Below are 21,524 nucleotides of genomic sequence, written 5' to 3'. Positions count from 1 at the left end.
CTCTCTCCTGTCTTGTTTGTTTGCTGTATCGAACCTTTTGCTGAGTCCATTAGGAAGGATGTGGGCATAAGAGGAGTGACAATCCCAGGCAGCGGAGGCACTCAGGTCAGGAGTTCATGGATGATGTCACCGTCTTCTGCTTGGATCCACCATCCGTTTGCAGACTGATGACCATCTGCGACCAGTTCAAACTGGCCTCGGGAGCCAAAGTAAATCACAGCAAGTGCGAGGCCATGTTCTTTGGGAACTGGGCTGACCGATCCCTTGTCCCCTTCACCGTCAGGTCAGACTATCTGAAGGTGCTGGGGATATGGTTCGGAAGGGCCGGGGCGTGCACCAAAACCTGGGAGGAGTGAGTAGCCAGGGTACACCATAAACTGAGCATGTGGGAGCAGCGTTCTCTCTCCATTGTGGGTAAGAACCTGGTCACCAGGTGTGAGGCATACCCAACTCTTGCGCTGTGGCGGTCACCCGAGCCATTTTCTGCTTTATCTGGAGATGCAAAATGGACCGGGTCCGGAGGGACACGATGTTCAAACCTCTGGATAAAGGCAGAAAAAATGTACCCAATGTCTCCCTCATTCTAATGGCCACCTTTGTGTGCAGCTGCATCAAGCTGTGCATAGAGTCTCAGTACACAAACTCCAAGTGTCACTACGTGCTGAGGTTCTATCTGGCCCTGGTGTTACGAAGGATGGTTCTGGTCGCATTGCCGCGGAACGCTCCATCTAGTTGGACCGTGTGGTACCACCTATCCTTCGTGGAAAAGTTTGTGCAGAAAAACACCTTTGACCACCAATCCATCAGGCAGTGGTCTGCACGGAATGTCCTCAAGGCCCTACAGGATAAGGAGATAGTGGATCCTGTCGGATGGTTCCCCGAGCAGACTGCCAAAGTCATTTGGCAGAATGCCTCATCACCAGAACTTTCAAACAAGCCCCTAGGCGTAGCTTGGTTGGTGGTGAGAAGGGCCCTCCCCATCAGATCCTTCCTGCATGCCCGGAATCTCACCGCCTCCGCACACTGCCCTCGAGGTGGCTGTGGTGGGGAAGAGACTGTTGCCCACCTCCTTCTGGAATGTGTCTTTGCAAAGCAGGTGTGGAAAGAGATGCAGTGGTTTTTGTTGAGGTTCATCCCGAGCAGCTCTGTAACACAGGAGTCTGTGCTCTACGGGCTGTTCCTATTGACGGACACTAAGATTAACATCAACTGCTGCTGGAGGACTATCAGTTCGGTGAAAGACTGCCTGAAACTTGCTGGCCTTCCAGTGCAAAGAGTTGTCCATGACCGAGTGTTACAGACTGGCACATTCCAAGGTCCAGGACTACGCGCTGAGGGACGCACTAAAGCTTGAGGCAGCCGCCGCAAAGGCTCAATGGGGAAAGACCACTGTGTAAGGTCTTCCAGCCATAGTGAACCGAGGGGTTGGACCCATGGAAAACCCCTCGGGCTGTATGCACCAATTATGGTTTTGCTGCAAAATGTACATTGCATGTAAAATGGAATGGAAGGGTTGCGAGGCAACTCACTCCTGAAATGAAGAAAACTGATTTCCTTTGCACTTTCTGGAATGTCAACTTGGGTGCTGTTTTGAACTGTTTTGTAATTTTTTTTTTTACAGATTTTTATGAATAAAGTATATTTCTGGGAAAAAAAAGATTAACCCTGATCCAAAGGATTACTGCCTTGAGTTGCAAAATATGCTTTCCAGTTTGCTGGCATCTTAAAGTATCTTAAGGTATCTTAAAGCACCTTTCATTTAACTGACTCTTGTGGCATTTTTCTTTCAAATGTTAATTGGCACAAGAACAGAGGTCAAGGACAGACCCCTCATGAACTTGAGTTTAGTGATGGCTGGGTGTACAGCGTGACATGGAGAAACTGTGGTAAAGCAAACCCATATTTAATTCAATGAATCCCCATCTATCAAATGCCCGACTGATGCTCTCATCATTTCCTGATGGAAGTTTTATCAAAGGTGAACACACAAAAGGTGGAAGGTCAATTTTTTTGCAGCCAATGTTATGATTGTTTTGTGCTGCTCGGAACATAAATCTAAATAATTTATAAACTTTTTAAATGAACAGCGCGAATAATTATATTTCTGTTTATGTTTTTTTCAACTGAGTAACAACTAAGCTTATCATATCAGCTTCCATTGTTTAACTTTGAGTGAGAAAATCTCCAATACACCAACAGCGACCTTGTTCGTTTTGTTAATGACTTCTCCTTAAACTGAACAGCAATTGTTTCACATCTCAGCTGATTTATGAAAGTGGCTGACCCGTGGTGTCCCCTCTATCTGGAACATCTTCACTCTCTCTGCAGTCTCAATACAGACACAAAGAAGGTTAGTGACAAAAGGGCATAAGGCGGGTTCACACTGAGGGCAGATTCTGCCAGTGGACCCAAAGTCTATCCACTCTCAAGTCTATATTTCTGCGCCACGCTGCTTCCCTGTTCACAAGAGGGAACCAGGCAGCTAGAACCTGGGCCTCCTGAGGGAAGCAGGTTAGGCCTGAGCTAGGCCTTTGCAGTGCCTCCTCATAATCGAGACATCCAGGCAGGTCCCAGCTTTCTGACAGCTGTTTTAAACTCTTCATCATCATCATCTGAAACAGCAGCATGCATTAAGAGGGTAGTATTCCCTTTACAAAGGTGATAATTAGATAACAAGCTGAGATTAAAGTAATTACAGTTAGACAGCTGGCAAGGCTGTATCGCCATGTTGTAATATTGTTGATCCTTCAGCATCTGGTTCTAATAACAGTACAGGCAAGAAGATTTTACATTAATTACACCAAATAATTTATTATAAACACATTTAATTACAACTGATAAGAGATAAACTGTTCAAAAGGATTAACCCTTCTATGTCACTGATAACAATAAAGCTTTTATTTTTTTTTGCCTCATTAAAACCTTTACTTCAGCATCATTAGATGGAGATAAGTGTGAATGGTGTAAATAACAGGGATTCCTTACCTGATAAGATAATGGTTGATTAAAGTGTCAAAGTAGCCGTGATACACTATGTTGTTCACGTGGCCATACTGATCGTTGTCTTGCCAACGAGTTTGAATCGGCAGAAAGTAAGGGTAGGCCTCTTGGAGCTGGTAGGCATTCTCGAAGTCTGAGGCTTGGGATGTGGCAGCAGAACGTTTTGCAACAATGGCAAAGGGACGTAGCATGTTGAGGTGGAAAAGCAGTCTCATGGTCTATCTCCTAAGGCAGCGGGGCAATCTGAGGAATTAAGATATCCATTATTCAGACAAAACATTTCTCAACCATTACTCTTTTCTATCATCTGCATTTTTTTGAAGTGCCAGCCTTGACTCAGTTGGTAACCCTTTGAGTCAGATGGTCATGGATTCAAGCCCCACTACAGAGACCTGAGCTGATAATCCAGGCTGACACTTCAGCGTGTTACTGAGGCAGTGCTGCACTGTCGGAGGTTGAGACATTAAACTTCGGCTCCGTCTGTCCTCTCAGGTGCACGTAAAAGGTCCCATAGCATGTTTCGAAGAGGAGCAGGGAAGTCTTCCGAGTGTTCTAGCCAACAATGTCCCCGCAACCAAAACCCACAACAGATTTATCTGGTTATCTATTTCATTGCTATTTGTGGGAACTTGCTGTGCACTTATCGACTGCACTGTGCCCCTACACAACATCAGTCTTCAAAAGTACTTCATTGACTCTAAAGTGCTTTGGGGCTGTTCACGACCTGAGGTTGTGAAAGGTGCTATATAAATGTGCATTTCCTTCTTTCTAATCCTTTAGTGTTTCTCAAATGTATCATGAGCCAAGTAAGGGCTATCAGTGCTGAAAGCTTTATTATTTCAGCTATTCTACACTCACACAGACCAGAAAGCATCATAAGGAGATGCCCACTAGCTGTGGTGTGCTTCGGATCAACCAGCTGGCACTCATGTCTTTTGCAGTTCAGTGCCATTATGTAGCCCCTTTCAAGTAACAGTAGTCACTGCCTCAGAAAGCAATGAGCCCGCAGGCCACGGCACCAGCAAATCCTGACCCTGACACAAGTCTTCTGGGGATAATCACAGATAAAGGTAGCAGGCCTCCTATACTGCCTGAAGCTTGCCATTGCTACCCCTGACCTACAGAAGCATTTAGTTGCACAGCACATCAACAACTAGCACACAGGATTCACCAGCGGCAAACAAACCTCCCCACATAACACAGCAAACCCACAAGCACTGAAGATTTAATGTTAATTCATAGATCAAGATAGAGATAGCTATCTCTATAAATATATTGTATATATCTATATAAGTGTTCTATATATCAAAATATATTATGCATATAAAACATATTTATTATATTTATAATATCTATCTTATGAGTTATTCTGCAGGAAAGGAAGTAATACATTTGCCAAAAGCAAAGCAAATAAGATAGAAGTGTCAGTTATAACTCAGTTGCGAGCACTCACTCCTCTGAATCAGAAAGTTGTGGGTTCAAATCCCACTCCAAGTATTGCAGCCTAAAAATCTAGGCTGCAACTCTACTGTAGTACCGAGGGAGTGCTGCAGTGTCAGATGTTGCCTTTTGGATGAGACATTAAACCGAGGCCTCAGCTACCCTTTCAGCTGGATACAAAAGATCCCATTGTACTATTTTGAAGAAGAGGGGAGTTCTCTCCGGTGTCCTGGCTAATATTTATCCCTCAACCAACATGCCAAAACAGATTATCTGGTCATTATCACATTGCTCTTTGTGGGAGCTTGCTGTGCGCTAATTGGCTGCCATGTTTCCTACATTACAACAGTGACTATACTTCAAAAATACTTCATTGGCGGTAAAGTACTTTGGGTCATCCTGAAGTTGCGAATGACGCTATATAAACGCAAATCTTTCTTTCTTTATAAAAAATACATGCAGGCAAAACAAATCAGGCTTGCGTGATCGTAAATACCAGTATGACAAATAGAAGCTAGTTGTGCCCGATTGCTGGGGTCACTATAAAACTGGGCACTAAAACCCTCATGCAACTCTCTCTGGCTGCAATGGCTGCTCTGCATCATCATTCTACTAGTCTTTCATCGTGTGCAACTGCTCCTCATTCAGGTCCATGGTGAGGTCTCTGTCAGTAGAAGTATTGTGTTTGTAATTTTATAATGTAATTTAGTACAGGATAACACTTCCTCTGAGATATTTTGTAAGTATCTACAGGATTGCTCGCGTACCCTACATGTCTGCTCATTGAGGACTTTGGTTCACCATGCGCTCATTGTGTCTGTTCCCTGCTGGAGTACGAGGTTGAGCATGGATGCACTGTGTAGCAAATATCACTGTTGAGTTGGCTGTCCATATGTTCTTCCTTCGCTCATCAACAAATTGGTTTTGGTTGCCTCAGAATGAATCTTACATTGAGTTGCCATGGTTTGAGGCAGGGCTCAACATTCTATTTGCAAATTCATAGAATAAGTCCTTACTATTTACGTGTGCCACAGGATCATTGTTAGTGCATGAATGGCTACATGTATCGAGTTAATCATGCTCTCAACCTTGAGGAAGCCACCAAATGGGAGAAAAATGGGAGAGTTAGGTGTTTCTGTTGCTGGTTGCTGCTAAAGTGTTATGTGGTTGGCTGCAAAGCAAAATTATCTCTGTACAGCATTTGCAGCAAATTAACCCAGGATATGGTGGTGTAGTGGTTATGTTATTAGACCAATAATCCAGAGTGAGAAGGCCTGGAATAATTATCCAGAGAATGTGAGTTCAAATCCCAATGTGGCAATATAAGAGTTTGAACTCAGCTTAAAAAAAGCTGGAAATAAAAAAATAAGTTGGTGTATCTGTGACTCCATCCAACACTAATGTGGCTGACTCTTAACAGGCCTAGTGACCTACTCAGTTATAATGAAGGTGACTCACCACCTCCACCTTCAGGCAACTAGGGATAGGCATGAAATACCAGCATTGTCCAAGAATGAATAATAAAAATATATATTGTCCAACTCCAATCACTAATGATTGGGTGAAAGGATCCAGTGGGCTAAAGGTTGAGGGCTGTGCTGACCAACATTCCCTTTATTTTTTTTTGTGGATTGCACAGGCAAACTGTTTAAGTGCACAGCCCCTTTAAATTTTTTTGTGCAGCCAATGCATATGCGGTAATTTAAAGGGGCCGACTTGTGTATGGCCTGCTCAGGGGCTCTCGGGTTGCCGCACAGCCATGCATCTTAGAGGGAACTGTTCTGAAGAAGGGTCACTGACCTGAAACGCTAACTCTGCTTCTCCCTCCACAGATGCTGCCAGACCTGCTGAGTATTTCCGGTGTTTCTTGTTTTTATTTCATCTTTGAGGGAACATTGGTGATGACCTTTACTGTCATCACTGATGCAATGTGTTTGGTTGACTGCCCCTCCAAGACTTTTTGGGCCAAGAATCACATTTCAAGCACATGCTCCCTGTGAAGCTTCCCTGATACAGGTCTTTCACACTCCAGAGCACAAATCAGCTGCTACCTGGGCTAGTACCTGCTGTGATTCATGCACCTCCTACCTTTTAGTGCTGATTCACTGCACCATGCTCACCAATGGCCACTGTACAAGCTCCGGGCCAGAAAACTCCTCTTTGTTCTTTACTTCTTCACCATTATGGTGAAGCCTTGAAATGTTTCCTTTTGTTGAACATCTCTTCAACTGAATGTGAAAACCATGGCTCTTACCTACAGTGGTTTGTGTATTTTGAGCTGAATACTGACTGTGGTAGAAATCAATATTTAATGTCACTGTGAGCTTCAGACACATCTATCTAACTTCAATACATTCAAAATCTTGGACCTGTTTGCACGATGTGTCTTCAGAATTTAACTTCTTGTTAACATGTCTCAGGTAACACCTCTGTCAACAGTTCCCCATTTAAAGTCCAGTGTCCACATTTATAATGGACTTTGCCTTTGTAACCATCACTGTGATTGAACAGGTTGGGGTTCTTTCCTCTAGCAAAGACAAGGCTGAGGGGTGACCTGATTGAGGTCTTTAAGATTATTAAAGGTGTCTAATAGGGCAGATATAGAGATGACGTTTCCACTTGTTGGGGAGGTCAAAACTAGGGACCATCAATATAAGATAGTCATTAAAAAATCTCAGAAGGAATTCAGAAGAAACTTCTTTACCGAGAGAGTGGTTAGAATACGGAACTTGCTGTCACGGGGACCAATTGAGGTAATTAGCATCGATGTATTTAAGGAGAAGGTAGATAAGCATATGATGGAGAAAAGAGAAGCTGACATTAATAGGGTGAGATGAGGAGGAGTGGGTGGAGGCTTGTTTGGAGCATAAACACTGGCATGGACCAGTTGGGCCAAATGGCCTGTTTCTGTGCTGTAGCAGTGATGATGTAAATACTTTTTAAAGTGTAGTCACTGTTGAAAGGTAGGAACTGTGGCAGCCAATTTGCACACAGCAAGCTCCCACAAACAGCAATATGATAATAAACAGATAATCTATTTTAATGATGCTGGTTGAGGGACAAATATTGGCCCACACACCAGGTAGAACTCACCTCTTCTGTGAATAGTGCCACAGTGTTAATTGTATATTTATTGTGTTTAATTGTATGCAGGTGTTGGGCATTAACTGGGATTCAGTTGAGCCCATATAAATAGACACAAACTGAAACTGTGGTTGTTGGGTGAGGAGGTGTATGCTTGTAATGTGTAACTCTGTAATTAAAGATAGAAGTGTGTAAAGATTGGTTCCAGGTCTAGCCTTCACCGACTGGCTTTCTGGAATAGAAGACATGGGAACTTTTACTCAGTTTAACATCTCATTTGACAAATGGCATCTCTGTGTGATCGATATGTTGAAAGCTACAGGGAGGTCAAGGTGAATGAAGTGCATAAGAATATAAGGACATAAGAAATAGGAGCAAGAGTAGGCCATTTGGCCCCTTGAGCCTGCTCTGCCATTCAATAAGATCATGGCTAATCTGGTAGTGGCCTTAACTCCACTTTCTAAGTGTAGTCACTGTTGTAATGTAGAAAACAGGGCAGCCAATTTGCGCACATCAACTCCCACAAACAGCAATAAGATTATGACCAGATAACCTGTCTTAGTGACATTGGTTGAGGGTTAAATATTAGCCAGGACACAGTGAAGAATTCCCCAGTTGCTCTTCAAAAGGGTAGGTGAGACCTTGGTTTAATGTATTGTTATGATGGTGCTTCTATATTTTTTGTTAAGAATTTTTTTTTGAAGATTCATGTGTTTTAGAATTATGGACATTGCTTTATTTGGGAAAACTGAAAACGATTCCAGGGATGATTGTTTTATTTGGGAAAACTGAAAACGATTCCACGGATGTTTTTCCACTGGGGTCATTGAAAGGACACTTTGAAAGGACAGGTAGATAAAATGGTGACAAAGGCAAATGGAATGCTTTCCTTTATTGGCCGAGGTATAGAATACAAAAGCAGGGATGTAATGCTGGAACTGTATAAAACGCTGGTTAGGCCACAGCTAGAGTATTGCGTACAGTTCTGGTCACCACATTACAGGAAGGACATAATTGCTCTGGAGAGAGTACGGAGGAGATTTACAAGAATGTTGCCAGGGCACGAAAGTTGCAGCTATGAGGAAAGATTGGATCATCTGGGGTTGTTTTCCTTAGAACAGAGGAGGCTGAGGGGTGACTTAATTGAGGTGCACAAAATTATGAGAGGCCTAGATAGAGTAGATAGGAAGGACCTGTTTCCCCTAGCGGAGAGATCAATTACCAGGGGGCACAGATTTAAGGTATTTGGTAGAAGGATTAGAGGGGACATGAGGAAAATTGTTTTCACCCAGAGGGTGGTGGGTGTCCAGAATTCACTGCCTGGATCGGTGGTGGAGGCAGAAACCCTCAACTCATTTAAAAGGTACCTGGACGTGTATTTGAAGTGCTGTAACCTGCAAGGCTACGGACCAGGTGCTGGAAGGGGGGATTAGATTGGGTGGCTAGTTTTCTTTTTAGCCGGTGCAGACATGATGGGCTGAATGGCCTCCTTCTGTGTCATAACATTTCTATGGTTTCGATGGTTCTACTGAGAGGTTTAGTTTGAAAACAACATTTAGTGGTAGTCACCTGTATTCAGATAAATACCGAGCAGGGGCTTTTTGACTTGGGGGAAATGTTTACAGAGAAGTAACAGGCCAAGATTTATCAGGGTCAGGAGGTTTGACTCTTGAGATATTGTGTTTAGTTTCGCTTTGGACTGTGTGTTGGGGCATGAACTGTTTGGAAGGCAGTTGGATAAAATCAGCCAAGAGAGCAGTCATCATCAGCATCCTCTTTGGTCTCTTTGAGAGCTTCCTGAGAATCAATTGTAAGAAATAGAGAAACTAATGCTGCATTTCTCCTGAAAAGGCTGCCAGAAACCCCTGATGTCACATTTCTCCTGGAAAACCTGCCAAACTGATCCTCAACATTGCATGAAAAGAACTGCTCTGGAAAGATCCCAGTGACAGCCATCTACACATATTTGGGACGCCAGACCAAAAAGGGACAACTGACATCTTTCCATATCTTCTCTTATTTTCTTCCAAGAATGAGCAAGTGTTTGGCCAATGTATTTTTTTTTGTAACAGAGTAAAGAGAAAATTTCTTTATTTTTTGGTTAACCGTGTGTGTGTGTGTGTGTGACTAAGGTAAAAAGGGATCTTTCATATTTCAATCTGTGTGTTAATGCTTTTTTGCTTTGTTACTGGTTAAGTCTTATATTATGATAAACTGATAATTTTGTTGTTTATTAAAGAAACCTGGTTGGTGTATTTTGTTTTGGGATAGAGTAGAGTATATGACTGACCGCATCAGTAACTGGGTAAACACTTAACTATATGTTGTGATCTGTGGAGAAGTAGAACTAGAAGAGACCGTGCACTCCTCCCACCTCATCTGTAACATATAATTGGGGGCTCATCCGGGATAACCCAATACCGTCGACGTGCAATTGTAAGTGGGGTAATAATAATTGAAAAGAGGTAAAGTAAAAAAAAAAAGGTTTCTTGTGCATTAGAGTAAAGTTTACATTACTGGAATGGATTTGTCAGTTGCTATGACCTTTCTGGGGAAGGAGATGTTTTCCTATAATTTGAGAAACTTAACCAAGGTTAGACTGAAGAATTTGGCAGACCTGTTGGCATTAGAGTTAAAAGCAGGAGCTAAGAAAGCAGACATAACTGAAGTAATAGCACAGCATTTGCAATTGGAAGAAGAAGGCGGCAAACCAGATTGTAGTGAAGTTGAATTAGATAAAATTCAGTTGCAGATGAAGCAGCTTGAACTTGAAAGGGAAAAGGAAGAAAGAGAGGAAAGGGGAAAAAAAGCAGTTCAAAGGGAGCAAACAGAGCGGCAGAGAAAGGTCAAGAAAAAGACAGGAAAAAGGAGAGAGAAAGGGAATACCAGATTAGAAGGCAGGAGCTAGAGAAAAAAAGGATGTCCTTGAAACCCTGATGAAAATTCAAGCCCAAAACCCAGTGGAGAGTTGTTAAAACTTGTACAAACCCTCCAGAAATTTGAGGAAAGGGACGTACAGGCGTTTTTCATGTCTTTTAAAAAGATAGCCAGAAAGATGAAGTGGCCGAAGGAAAGCTGGACACTACTTATGCAAAGCAGGTTGATGGGCAGAGCTCATGGAGTTTATGCCATTCTTTCTGAGGATACTTCTGAAGATTATGAGGTGGCAAAAAAGTCTATTGTTGCTGCTTATGAGTTGGTCCCTGAAGCGTACAAGCAGACATTTCGGAACCTCCGGAGACAGTCTGGGCAGACTTATATAGAATCTGAGAGGGTAAAGCAAATTAATTTTGATTCTTGGTTGCAGGCACTAAAGGTAGAGACCATGTCTGGGAACTTTAGGAAATGAATTCTCCTAGAAGAATTAAAAAATTCACTTTCTTCATTAGTAAGAAACCATGTAGAGAACCAGAAGGTTTCAAAACCCAGACAGGTAGCGGAAATTGCTGATGATTATGAGTTTGTTTATAAGCCCAAACCCTTTGTCCATTAGCCCCACTAGCCCCACAAACTGAAGGTTGAAAGGAAGGCAAATGCCGGGTCAAGAAGAGACAGCTGGGAAATGCTCCAAGATCTTCTCCTCAGGCCAGAAAGGAAGATGCTGAGGGTAGAAGTGAGGTCTGCAAGCCTAAGTGTTTTCATTGCCATAAGGTGAGACACCTTTGTGCAGAATGCTGGAAGTTGCGAGGTAAACCCATGGGACTTATTGGGGTACACTAGGCCAATGTAGAGAAAGGGGCCCTGACCGAGAGTATGACAAATCAGGCTGTAGCTCTGACTGCAGCTGTAAGGCCAAGTACAAAAACCGCTGTGAGTGCAGGGGACATAGACAAGATATCTGAGAGTTACAGGGAATTCTTGTCAAAAGGAAAAGTAACTCCTTATGCCTCAAGTGAGGCAGGCAAACCCATAGTTATACTTAGGGATACAGGAGCCACCCAAACTCTTTTGCTGGGGAAATACATAACTTTTCCACCAGAGAGCGCACTGAATGCCAATGTTTTAGTGAATGGTATTGGCGGGGAGTTTTTTTCCTGTACCTTAGTATTGGATGCACCTAGAGTGTGACTTAATGTCTGGAATAGTAACTGTAGCAGTTGTCCATAGTTTGCAAGTAGACGGAGTTGACCTGCTCCTGGGGAATGATTTGGCTGGAGCAAAGGTAGCAGCTTCTCCAATAGTCACGGAAAGACCAAGCGAAGTCAAAGAGACAGAACAGTTGCAGGAAAAGGTTCCAGGAATTTTTCCTTCATGTGTAATGACCCGAGCAATGGCTAAACAAGTTCCACTGTCAGAAGTAAAGTTGGCTCCACAGACAGCCGAATATTTGAAACTTTCTTTGGGGATTTGGATAATCCGAAGTAAATGTTCAATAAATCAAGGCTCAGCAAGCCGATTGAGAGTTAAATATAGTGGCACAATCGGCTCTAACTGAAGCTGAGGCAAAGGGAGTTCCAGGTGACTACTATATTAAAAATGGGATTCTGATGAGTAAATGGAGACCTCCTCACAGACCTGCGGACGAAGAATGGATAGTTGTTCTTCGCCGGGAAATATTAAGGATAGCGCATGAAATTCTTCTAGTGGATCTTGTGGGAATCTGGAAGACACAATCACCTAATGAGTTTTCTGGTTTTAGTCCTTTTGAATTAGTTTATGGACCTGAGAAAAGAGGTCCTCTAAAACTAGTTAAAGAAAGGTTTTTAGAACAGAGGGACAAATCTTCTGTGTTAGATTATGTATCTGTGTTCCGGGAACAGCTCACGAGAGCCTGCAAAGTGGCTCAGGAACACCTGAAAGCTTCCCAAACAACCATGAAGAAATGGGAAGACAAGCATGCCAAGACCCGAACATTTCAACCAGGGCATGAGGTGTTAGCATTACGGCCTTTACAGAGTGAACTGTTGAAAGCACGGTTCAGTGGTTCATATAAAGTGGTCAAAAGAATTGGTAAATTATTTGATTGACACCCCAGATCACCGGAAAAAGAATCAGCTGTGCCATATCAATATGTTGAAACAATATCATCGCCAGGAAGAGGATAAACAAGCACAGATATATCAGGTAGTAGGGGCAGTGAAGGATGAAAGGGACAGTGAGAATGAGGCAGAAGGAGGCTTAGATAATTCTCAAATTGAACCTCATACAATCCAGTTAACTAATACTGAATTGTTAGGGGGATTAGACACTATGCTTTCATATGTAGATGCAGAACAAGAAGAAGACCTAACAAGGCTACTCACAGCATTTAAAGGAGTCTGTAGGGACAAGCCAGGGTGTACAACCTTAGCCACACATGATATGGGTATAAAGGAATCCTTTCCTATAAAACAACATCCTATCACTTAAGTCCAGAGAAACAGGCCCAGGTAAAAGCGGAAATCCAATAGATGTTGGAAAACCACCTAATTGAACCCAGTCAAAGAAGCTGGAGTTCCCCAGTGGCGTTAGAGCCTAAACCTGATGGTTCAACTAGATTCTGAATAGACTACAGAAAGGATAATGCATTAACAAAGGCAGACTCCTACCCAATTCCTCGCTTGGAAGACTGTATTGACAGTGAGCAGTGCCACGTTTCTTACAATGAGAGGGGATCTCATAGAAACCTATAAAATTCTAACAAGACTAGACAGGCTAGATGCAGGGAGGATGTTCCCGATGGCTGGGGAGTCCAGAACCAGGGGTCACAGTCTCAGGATACGGGGTATGCCATTTAGAACCGAGATGAGGAGAAATGTCTTCACTCAGAGGGTGGTGTACCTGTGGAAATCTCTACTGCAGAAGGCAGTGGAGGCCAAGTCATTAAATATATTCAAGAAGGAGATAGCCATATTTCTTAATGCCAAAGGGATCAAGGGATATGGGGAGAAAGCGGGAACAGGGTACAGAATTAGACAATCAGCCATGATCTTTTTTGAATGATGGAGCAGGTCTAAGGGGCCGAATAGCCTACTCCTGCTCCTATTTTCTATGTTTCTACAAAAATAGATCTGTTATAGAGATACTCGCAGGTTCCTTTAGCACCCCAAGCTAAAGAAATATTGGCCTTTGTCTCACCAGTCTTTTCCAATGCCGGGTGATGCCATTTGGGCTAAAAAATGCCCCAGGCACTTTTCAAAGACTAATGAACCAAGTGATAGCCAGTCAGTGTTCCTGACTGTGTGGCTTATCTTGATACAGTGACCCTCGAAAGGACCACTTGGAACAACTAGAAGCTCTATTTAGAAAAGTACAATTGGCTAATTTAGTGATAAACCTTGCCAAAAGTGAATTTGCAAAAGCCAGAGTAACCTACCTTGGGCATATTGTAGGGCAAATACAAGTGTTGCCAAGAACAGCAAAATTATAAGCATTGGTGGAGTTCCCCACCCCGAGGACTAAACGAGAAATTATGAGGTTTTTGAGGATGTGTGGTTTCTACTGCAAATTTGTACCAAAGATTAGTGCTATAGCTGCTCCACTGACAGATTTTCTACAAAAAAAAGAAAACCAAGGTAGTGTGGTCAGGGGAGTGCCAAGCATCTTTTGAGAGGCTGAAAGCCCTTCAAGGTAGCACTTGATGCTAGTCACCTGGGGGTTGGTGCAGTTCTGTTACAAGATGATGAATCAGGCATAGAAAGGCCAGTGGGATACTTTTCCAAAAAGCTAAATAGACAGCAAAAAAGATATTCAACAATGGAAAAACAAACCCTAGGCTTATAACTAGCTCTTAAGCATTTTGAGGTCTCTGTCCTCCAAGACTACAGAGAGACACTGGTATATACTGATCATAACCCTCTAGACCGTGTGGAAAAATTCAAAAGCCAGAATGCCAGACTATTCCAATGGAGTTTACTATTGCAGCTTAATCACTTAAAGATTATCCACATTGTGGGAAAAAATAATGTAATCGTGGATGCTTTGTCTAGGATTTAACTTTGCTTTAAGTTATCTGAGCACAAAGATGGTACAAAGCAGAACTGTATTAGCCATCGGTAAAGAGTGAATGAGTATAAGTATGAAAATTCCTTTTAAAAATATTTTTCATCTTCTGTTTTTTCACACTGTCTGTAATGAAATGCATTTGAAAATGGTGTTGCATTCCTCTGAGGATGGAGGTGTTATGACGGTGCTTCTATATTTTTAAAGTACATTTTTTGAGAACTCTTATTTTAGAATTATGAACATTGTTTTATTTGGGAAAACTGAAAAGGATTCCATGGATATTTTTTCACTGGGGTCATCGAAAGGACACTAAGAGGTCTTGTTTGAAAACGACATTTACTGGGAGTCACCTGTCTTCAGATGAATACTCAGCAAGGGATTTTGACTTGGGGGAAATGTTTACAGAGGAGTGACAGGCCAAGATTTATAGGGGTCAGAACATCTTGAGAGATTGTGTTTGGTTTCACTTTGGACAGTGTGTTGGGGTGTGAACTGGTTTGAAAGCAGTTGGAGAAAACCATCCAAGAGAGCAATCAACATCAGCACCCTCTTCCATCTCTTTGAGAACTTCCTGAGAATCAACTGTAAGAAATAGAGAAACTGATGCTGCATTTCTCCTGGAAAGCCTGCCAGAAACCCCTATTGTCACATTTCTCTTGAAAGGCCTGCCAAACTGATCCTCAATGGTGCCCGAAAAGGACTACTCTGGAAAGATCCCAGTGACAGCCGTCTACACATACTTGGGACACCAAACCAAAAAGGAACATCTTTCCATATCTTCTCTTTTTTTGTCCAAGAATGAGCAAGTATTTGGTCAAAGCATTCTTTTTTTGTGACAGATCTCTAAAGAGAACATTTATTTTTCAGTTAACCGATGTGTGTGTACACGTGTGCGTGTGAGGGCTAAGGTAAAAAGGGAACTTTCATATTTCAATCTGTGTGTTAATGCTTTGCTTCGTTACTGGTTAAGTCTTGTTTTACTAATAATCTGATAATTTTGTTGTTTATTAAGAAACCTGGTTGGTGTACTTTATTCTGGGATAAAGAGTAGAGTATATGATTAACCGCATCGGTAACTGGGTAACATTTAACTATATGTTGTGACCTGTGGAGAAGTGGAACTAGAAAAGACAGAGTGCACTCCTCCCACCTCGGTCGTAACAGTATCATCCAAAAGGCAACATCACGGACAGTGCAGCACACCCTCAGTACTGCACTGGAGTGTCAGCCTAGATTTTGTACTCAGGTTTCTGGAGGTGGTACTTGAACTCACAATCTTCTGATTCAGAGGTGAGGATACTATCACTAATTCACCGCTGACTCCTACATATTCACTTTTTGATTTCACTCTGCAGGTGCAGAATAGTGCAAGAGTTAACTTGCAAAAATCAGCTTTTGTCCTGCAGAGTTTCATAATGTTTTTGAAGTTATTTTGGAGCAGGAAGAATGCACTGAACAGATGGAATACAAAGGAGTAGTTTGTAAATACTCTCTATTGTATTATAGCAGTTTTGCTTACGTCCACCGTCTTGTCAAAATTTATGGGGAGAGGAAAATATGGCTTTCAAAGTCTCAATGCATGAATGATTGTGATGCTCCCAGTGATCTGTCAACCATCAAATATATTTTTAATTGGTTTCTAAAAATGTAAATTGCTGAGATTTAAAACCAAATTAAATCAGCCTTGGCTCAGTTGGTAGAACTCAGAGCTGAATGGTGCTGCATGCTAAAGTGCGTGAAAGATGCTAGATCAATGCAACTTTTATCTTCCTTCAAACATGTAATCAATTTAACAGATGGCTAGGATTCTACCGGCCCCCGGGAGGTGAGTGGGTTGGGGGGGGGGGGGGGGGTCAGTAAAATTGCAGGAAGCTATGTCGGATCAGCTCCCCCAAGCAGTCCCATGCCGCAGCATTTTTCCAGTGGAGAGACTGTCCATTTCAAGGAGCCAGGCAACTGATTACCATAATTAAAGCCTCAATTCGGGGCTAATTTACAGTGCCATTGGCATTTTGCCAACAGTGGGGCAACCCCACTCATCAACTGTGGCAGCCCAGGGAAGAGGCCAGGCTCCATGGCACAAAGTTAGGGCAGGGAAGGCAGCCCCTGTGGTCCCAACAATCTCCTTGGAGGGATTTGCCCTCCAACTCTGGCCCCAGTGATTTATTTTGTTTTTTTTGCACTTACCTGGCCCAGCTCCCGAGATCTCCTGCCTGTCTGCACAGCAATCACCTCTCCTGGGGGCACTGCTGAGGCTTCAAAGCTGCCGACCCTCTGATAGGGCTGGCAGCATTAGAATTTGAGGAGGGGCCTGCAGGCAGCCACCTGTGGTAAAATTGCCGAGCAGGTCCTGCTGCCGGCAAGTAGGGGCTCTGGACCCGCTTTTAACTGCGACGTCAGGGTCCCGACACCGGGGGTAAATCCAGGCCAATGTAACTACCCGTTATGCAATTCTGGGAGCACTTAGTGACAAATATGTGCATTCTTAGTTAAAAAGAAGTTGAGCTAAAAACAAAGTGGCATGTCTTAGTCGTGGCTCATTGGCAGCACTCACCCCTGAGTCAAACGTTTGTGAGTTCAAGTCCCACTCCAGAGCGTAGAGCCCATAATCCAAATTGACACTACAGTGCAGTACTTTAGGCATGCTGCACTGTCAGAGGTGTTGTCTTTCAAATTAGATGCTAAAACCAAGGCCCTATCTGCCCTCTCAGCTGGATATTAAAGATTCCATAGGACTAGAAGAAGAGCAGGGGTGTTCTGGTGCTAATATGTATATCCCTCAACCAACATCACTCAGAAACAGATTATCTAGTCATTAACATATTGCTGTTTGTGGGAGCTTCCTGTGGGCAAACTGGCTGTCATACTTCCTACATTGCAACAGTGACTACAGTTCAAAAGTACTTCATTGGCTACAAAGTGCTTTGGGAAGTCCTGGGGTCATGAAAGGTGCTATACAAACGCAATTTCTCTCTATCAAGAGCTACAGCTGTGGCACTGCCTACTCTGGAAACGTTGCTCAAAGTTTCCTGTCACCTGGGAAGTTACAGACTGTGAACCTCTGGCATGTGTTTGTTTTGAGCTTTGGTGTTAAAGTTTTCCCTATTCTTATTTGAAAGGTTTTTGAACAAGTGCAAATTCTTCCAACGAATGCTACCAAAATAAAGCCAACAACCAGGTAACAACAGACAGAGTGCATGCTAGGAGCTGTGGTATTAAAGTTAAGAAACACCTAGAGAGTCACAAAATCCTGACCTCATTAAGTCACCAAGAGGGGACACTTTCTCGGTGCACTGGGTGAGGTTAATCATAGATTTTTTTCGAAGCACATTTTATGATTTCAGCACACAGACTGTGGAAAGCAATCACAATCACAAGACAACCTTTAAAACATACTGACTCTGCAGGTATATAAATAGTTCCTTATAATTAGGTTGCCACATCAAAATGCTTTCCTAGCACCTTGACTTGGACACTGAAACGCCAGGTTTAGTTCAGGTGATGTTTTAAACATCAGCAGGAAATGTGCACAGTGACACTATTCTTATCCAATCGATTAATACAATGCAATACTGCTACAGGATAAGAGAGTCAGAATCAGAACTCATTACCAGACTAGCTTTTAATAGGAGTAAGCGTTGGGACCTAGCCAAATATGTTAATTACTGTATCAATAATTACTTTGCATAAGGTCTGGATAAAAGTTTGTGAAAGAAAATATTTTAAGAGGAAAATGATTTGAATAGAGCTGAAATTAATTGCAGATAAATTATACTAACTCGACTATTCCAGTACTCTCCTAGCCAGTTCCCACATTGCAACCTCTGTCAAACTTGAAAAACTCCAAAACTCAGCTGCCCACGTCCTTACTCGCATCAAGTCCCGGTCACTCATCACCCCTGTGCTTGCTGACCTACATTGCCTCCTGCTTCGGTATCCTTAATTTCAAATCCCTCCTTGGTCTCGCCCCTCCCTATCTCTGAAACCTCCTCCAGCCCTACAACCATCCGAGATTTCTGTGCTCCTCCAATTCTGGCCTCTTGCGCATCCCCAATTTTAATGACTATACCATTGGCAGCCATGCCTTCAGCTGCCTTGGCCCTCTTCTTCTTCTTTGGCCTCCTTGTCTCGAGAGACAATGGGTAAGCGCTTAGAGGTGGTCAGTGGTTTGTGGAGCAGCGCCTGAAGTGGCTATAAAAGCCAATTCTAGAGTGACTGACTCTTCCACAGGCGCTGCAGATAAAATTGGTTGTCGGGGCTGTTACACAGTTGGCTCTCTCCTTGCACTTCTGTCTTTTTTCCTGCCAACTACTAAGTCTCTTCGACTCGCCACTCTTTAGCCCCGCCTTTATGGCAGTCCGCCAGCTCTGGCGATCACTGGCAACTGACTCCCATGACTTGTGGTCCCTGTCACAAGACCTTGTGCCTTGGCCCTAAGCTCTGGCATTTCCACCCTGCACCTCTCCACCTCAGTCTGTCTCGTCTCCTTTAAGATGCTCTCTAAAACCTACCTCCAAGATTAATTTGTTCTAATATCACCTTATGTGCCCCAGTCTCAAATTATTTTGTGAAGTGCGTTGGAAGGTTCTGGAACATTAAAGATGCTATATAGATGCAAGTTGTTGGGGCAAAAGGGAAGTGATCTTATTGGGACACATAATTTATTTAGAGATACAGCACTGAAACAGGCCCTTCGGCCCACCAAGTCTGTGCTGACCATCGACCACCCATTTATACTAATCCTACATTAATCCCATTATCCTCTCACATCCCCACCTTCCCTCAATTCCCCTACCACCTACCTATACTAGGGGCAATTTATAATGGCCAATTTACCTATCAACCTGCAAGTCTTTGGCTGTGGGAGGAAAGCGGAGCACCCGGCAAAAACCCACGCGGTCACAGGGAGAATTTGCAAACTCCGCACAGGCAGTACCCAGAATCGAACCCAGGTCGCTGGAGCTGTGAGGCTGCGGTGCTAACCACTGCGCCACTGTGCCGCCCACACTTGGGCACTTTGCAAAGTGCCACCGCTGCCAGCAAAAGTTCTGAAAGTCGAGTTCCCATTAATTTTAATAAATCACTAATGGGAAGTCAGGCCTACATTGTGGATTTATTGTCAGATTCAGATACCGGGACTAAGTTGCAGCAACATGTACACACAAGGCTTAAAGTCAACAGGATTCAATTTTGCTAATTATCTCCCGATTTGCATTTAACACCACACGGGCACAAACTGGGATCAGTCGAGACGCACCGCTCCAACCAAATCAATCAGACTTAAAGCCTCATTCAGATAAACAAAACAGGAATATAGATGCCGTCTCACAGTCGCAGAAAAGCTGGAGGGAAAATAGATGTTGGACCGCCTCCAAATCTCCTCACTAGAGACCCGGGACCCATCTGCTGAGCTTTGCATCTGAACTTTAACTACCATTCAAAATCCATCTCCACAGAGATCAATTCACAAAGCAAACAGATGGACCCCTGCCTCCCTGGGCCTCTGTGTTATTTGTTTAATAAATTTAATTAATATCCAACTACAGTAGATTGTTCCCAGAATAGTGTGTGTCTCTCTGAAGCTGCACAATGACTGATTTCCCATAAAAGCCTGGAGAAGCGAGACCACGGGTCATTTACCCATTCAAAGTGCCACGTGTTTATATAGCTTCAAATGCATTCATCGCCACACAACTCAGCTCTGACTTGGGGCCTGTTTTAACATTTTGGAGAAGATACACATCTAGCCCACACAAGAGATCTACTTTATCTCAATGCGTAATTCTAAAGTTGTGTTAGGAACTCCTATTCTGTCATTTCCACTCTCAACAACATTGCTAACAACCCTTCTGGAGTTTACAGGTTAATGAGTAATGCACCCCTTTAAGCCCTTAAGGCATCTGGCTGACTTTCAGCAGACTTGATAATTAGGCCCTTCGATTTTAATGTTAAGGATGTTCATTTCATTATTCTTCTTCACAAAAAGGTGACAATTTTACACTGGCAAAATGAATGGTGGTACTGAGATTACATGCAGCCTACTTTTGATAATGCTATGTCATGAAGAAATTTGATGTGTCCAATAGATTGAATTAAGAAATGCAAATAACACACCAAACTGTCAAGTTAGTGGTAAAATAAACTTGAATGATCAGATCATTGGAATTAAGCAACTTTCAGCCAGTAAGTGTAAGTGTATACATGGAATCCTGTTAAGAGCACCGTTGCCAATTTAAACATTTTATTAACTTGGAAAACTGCTCTAGAAGGTAAAACAACACCAGTTTGCATTAAGAAAGCATCTTTATCGTAGTAAACCGTCTCAAGGCTTCTCAGGAGTGTTAACAAAACAAAATTTGACGCTGAGCCACATAAAGAGATATTAAGACAGGTGACCAAAAGCTTGGTCAAACAAACAGGTTATAAGGAGCTATTTAAAGGAGGAAAGAAGATGTAGAAATGCAGAGATGTTTAAGGAGTGAACTGCAGAGCTCAGAGTCTAGGCAGCTGAAGGTCTGGCTGCCAATGGTGCAGTGACGAAAATCATTATAGAAATACAAAAATAAGGACAGCACATATGACTTTAAAATGGGGATTGAATTACATCTGCTTGCCTGGTCCAATTATCCTCCAGCTCAAAACTCCTGAAGACTACACCTGGTGCTTATTCCTATATCCCTTCGTCGAAGAGGTAGTTTTTAAGGAGCATCTTGAAGGAGGGGAGGTAGAGAGGTGGAGAAGTTTAGGAAGGAAATTCCAGAGCTTAGGGCCCAGGCAGCTGAAGGCACAATGACAGAGTAAATAAAATCGAGAATGCGCAAGAAGAATGCATTAGAGATAGGCAGGGTCCAATCGTGTAAGAGTTTGATTTTAAGTGGTCTTCAGTGTTAAGCAGTAAAAATCTGAACCATGGAGCATATTACCAATACAGACATTATGGGATAAGATTTTCCGACAGGTATCACAGTCGCACGAATACCTAACGTGCTCACACAAAATTCCCACATGCACTGTTGTAAGAGAGATTCATTTAACAGGTTAAAAAAAAATCATTTAAAGGAATTTATTAAGTACAC

At 42.8% G+C, this 21,524-nt stretch overlaps 1 protein-coding gene across 5 annotated transcripts in view; it reads right to left on the bottom strand.

Moving 5' to 3' along the window:
* The window catches only part of LOC137377350 (uncharacterized), a 161,041-nt gene that overhangs the window by 64,070 nt on the left and 75,447 nt on the right, over nucleotides 1-21,524 (bottom strand). For all 5 annotated transcript variants that reach the window (XM_068046932.1, XM_068046930.1, XM_068046931.1 and 2 more), the window contains exon 4: nucleotides 2,986-3,243. In XM_068046932.1, coding sequence (XP_067903033.1) covers nucleotides 2,986-3,215 — 230 coding nt within the window. In that variant the 5' untranslated portion in view covers nucleotides 3,216-3,243. The remainder of the gene's footprint in view (nucleotides 1-2,985; nucleotides 3,244-21,524) is intronic.

This window comes from Heterodontus francisci, chromosome 14 (assembly GCF_036365525.1).
Source record: "Heterodontus francisci isolate sHetFra1 chromosome 14, sHetFra1.hap1, whole genome shotgun sequence".
Taxonomy (NCBI): domain Eukaryota; kingdom Metazoa; phylum Chordata; class Chondrichthyes; order Heterodontiformes; family Heterodontidae; genus Heterodontus; species Heterodontus francisci.
This window is presented reverse-complemented; position numbering and strand designations above follow the sequence as displayed.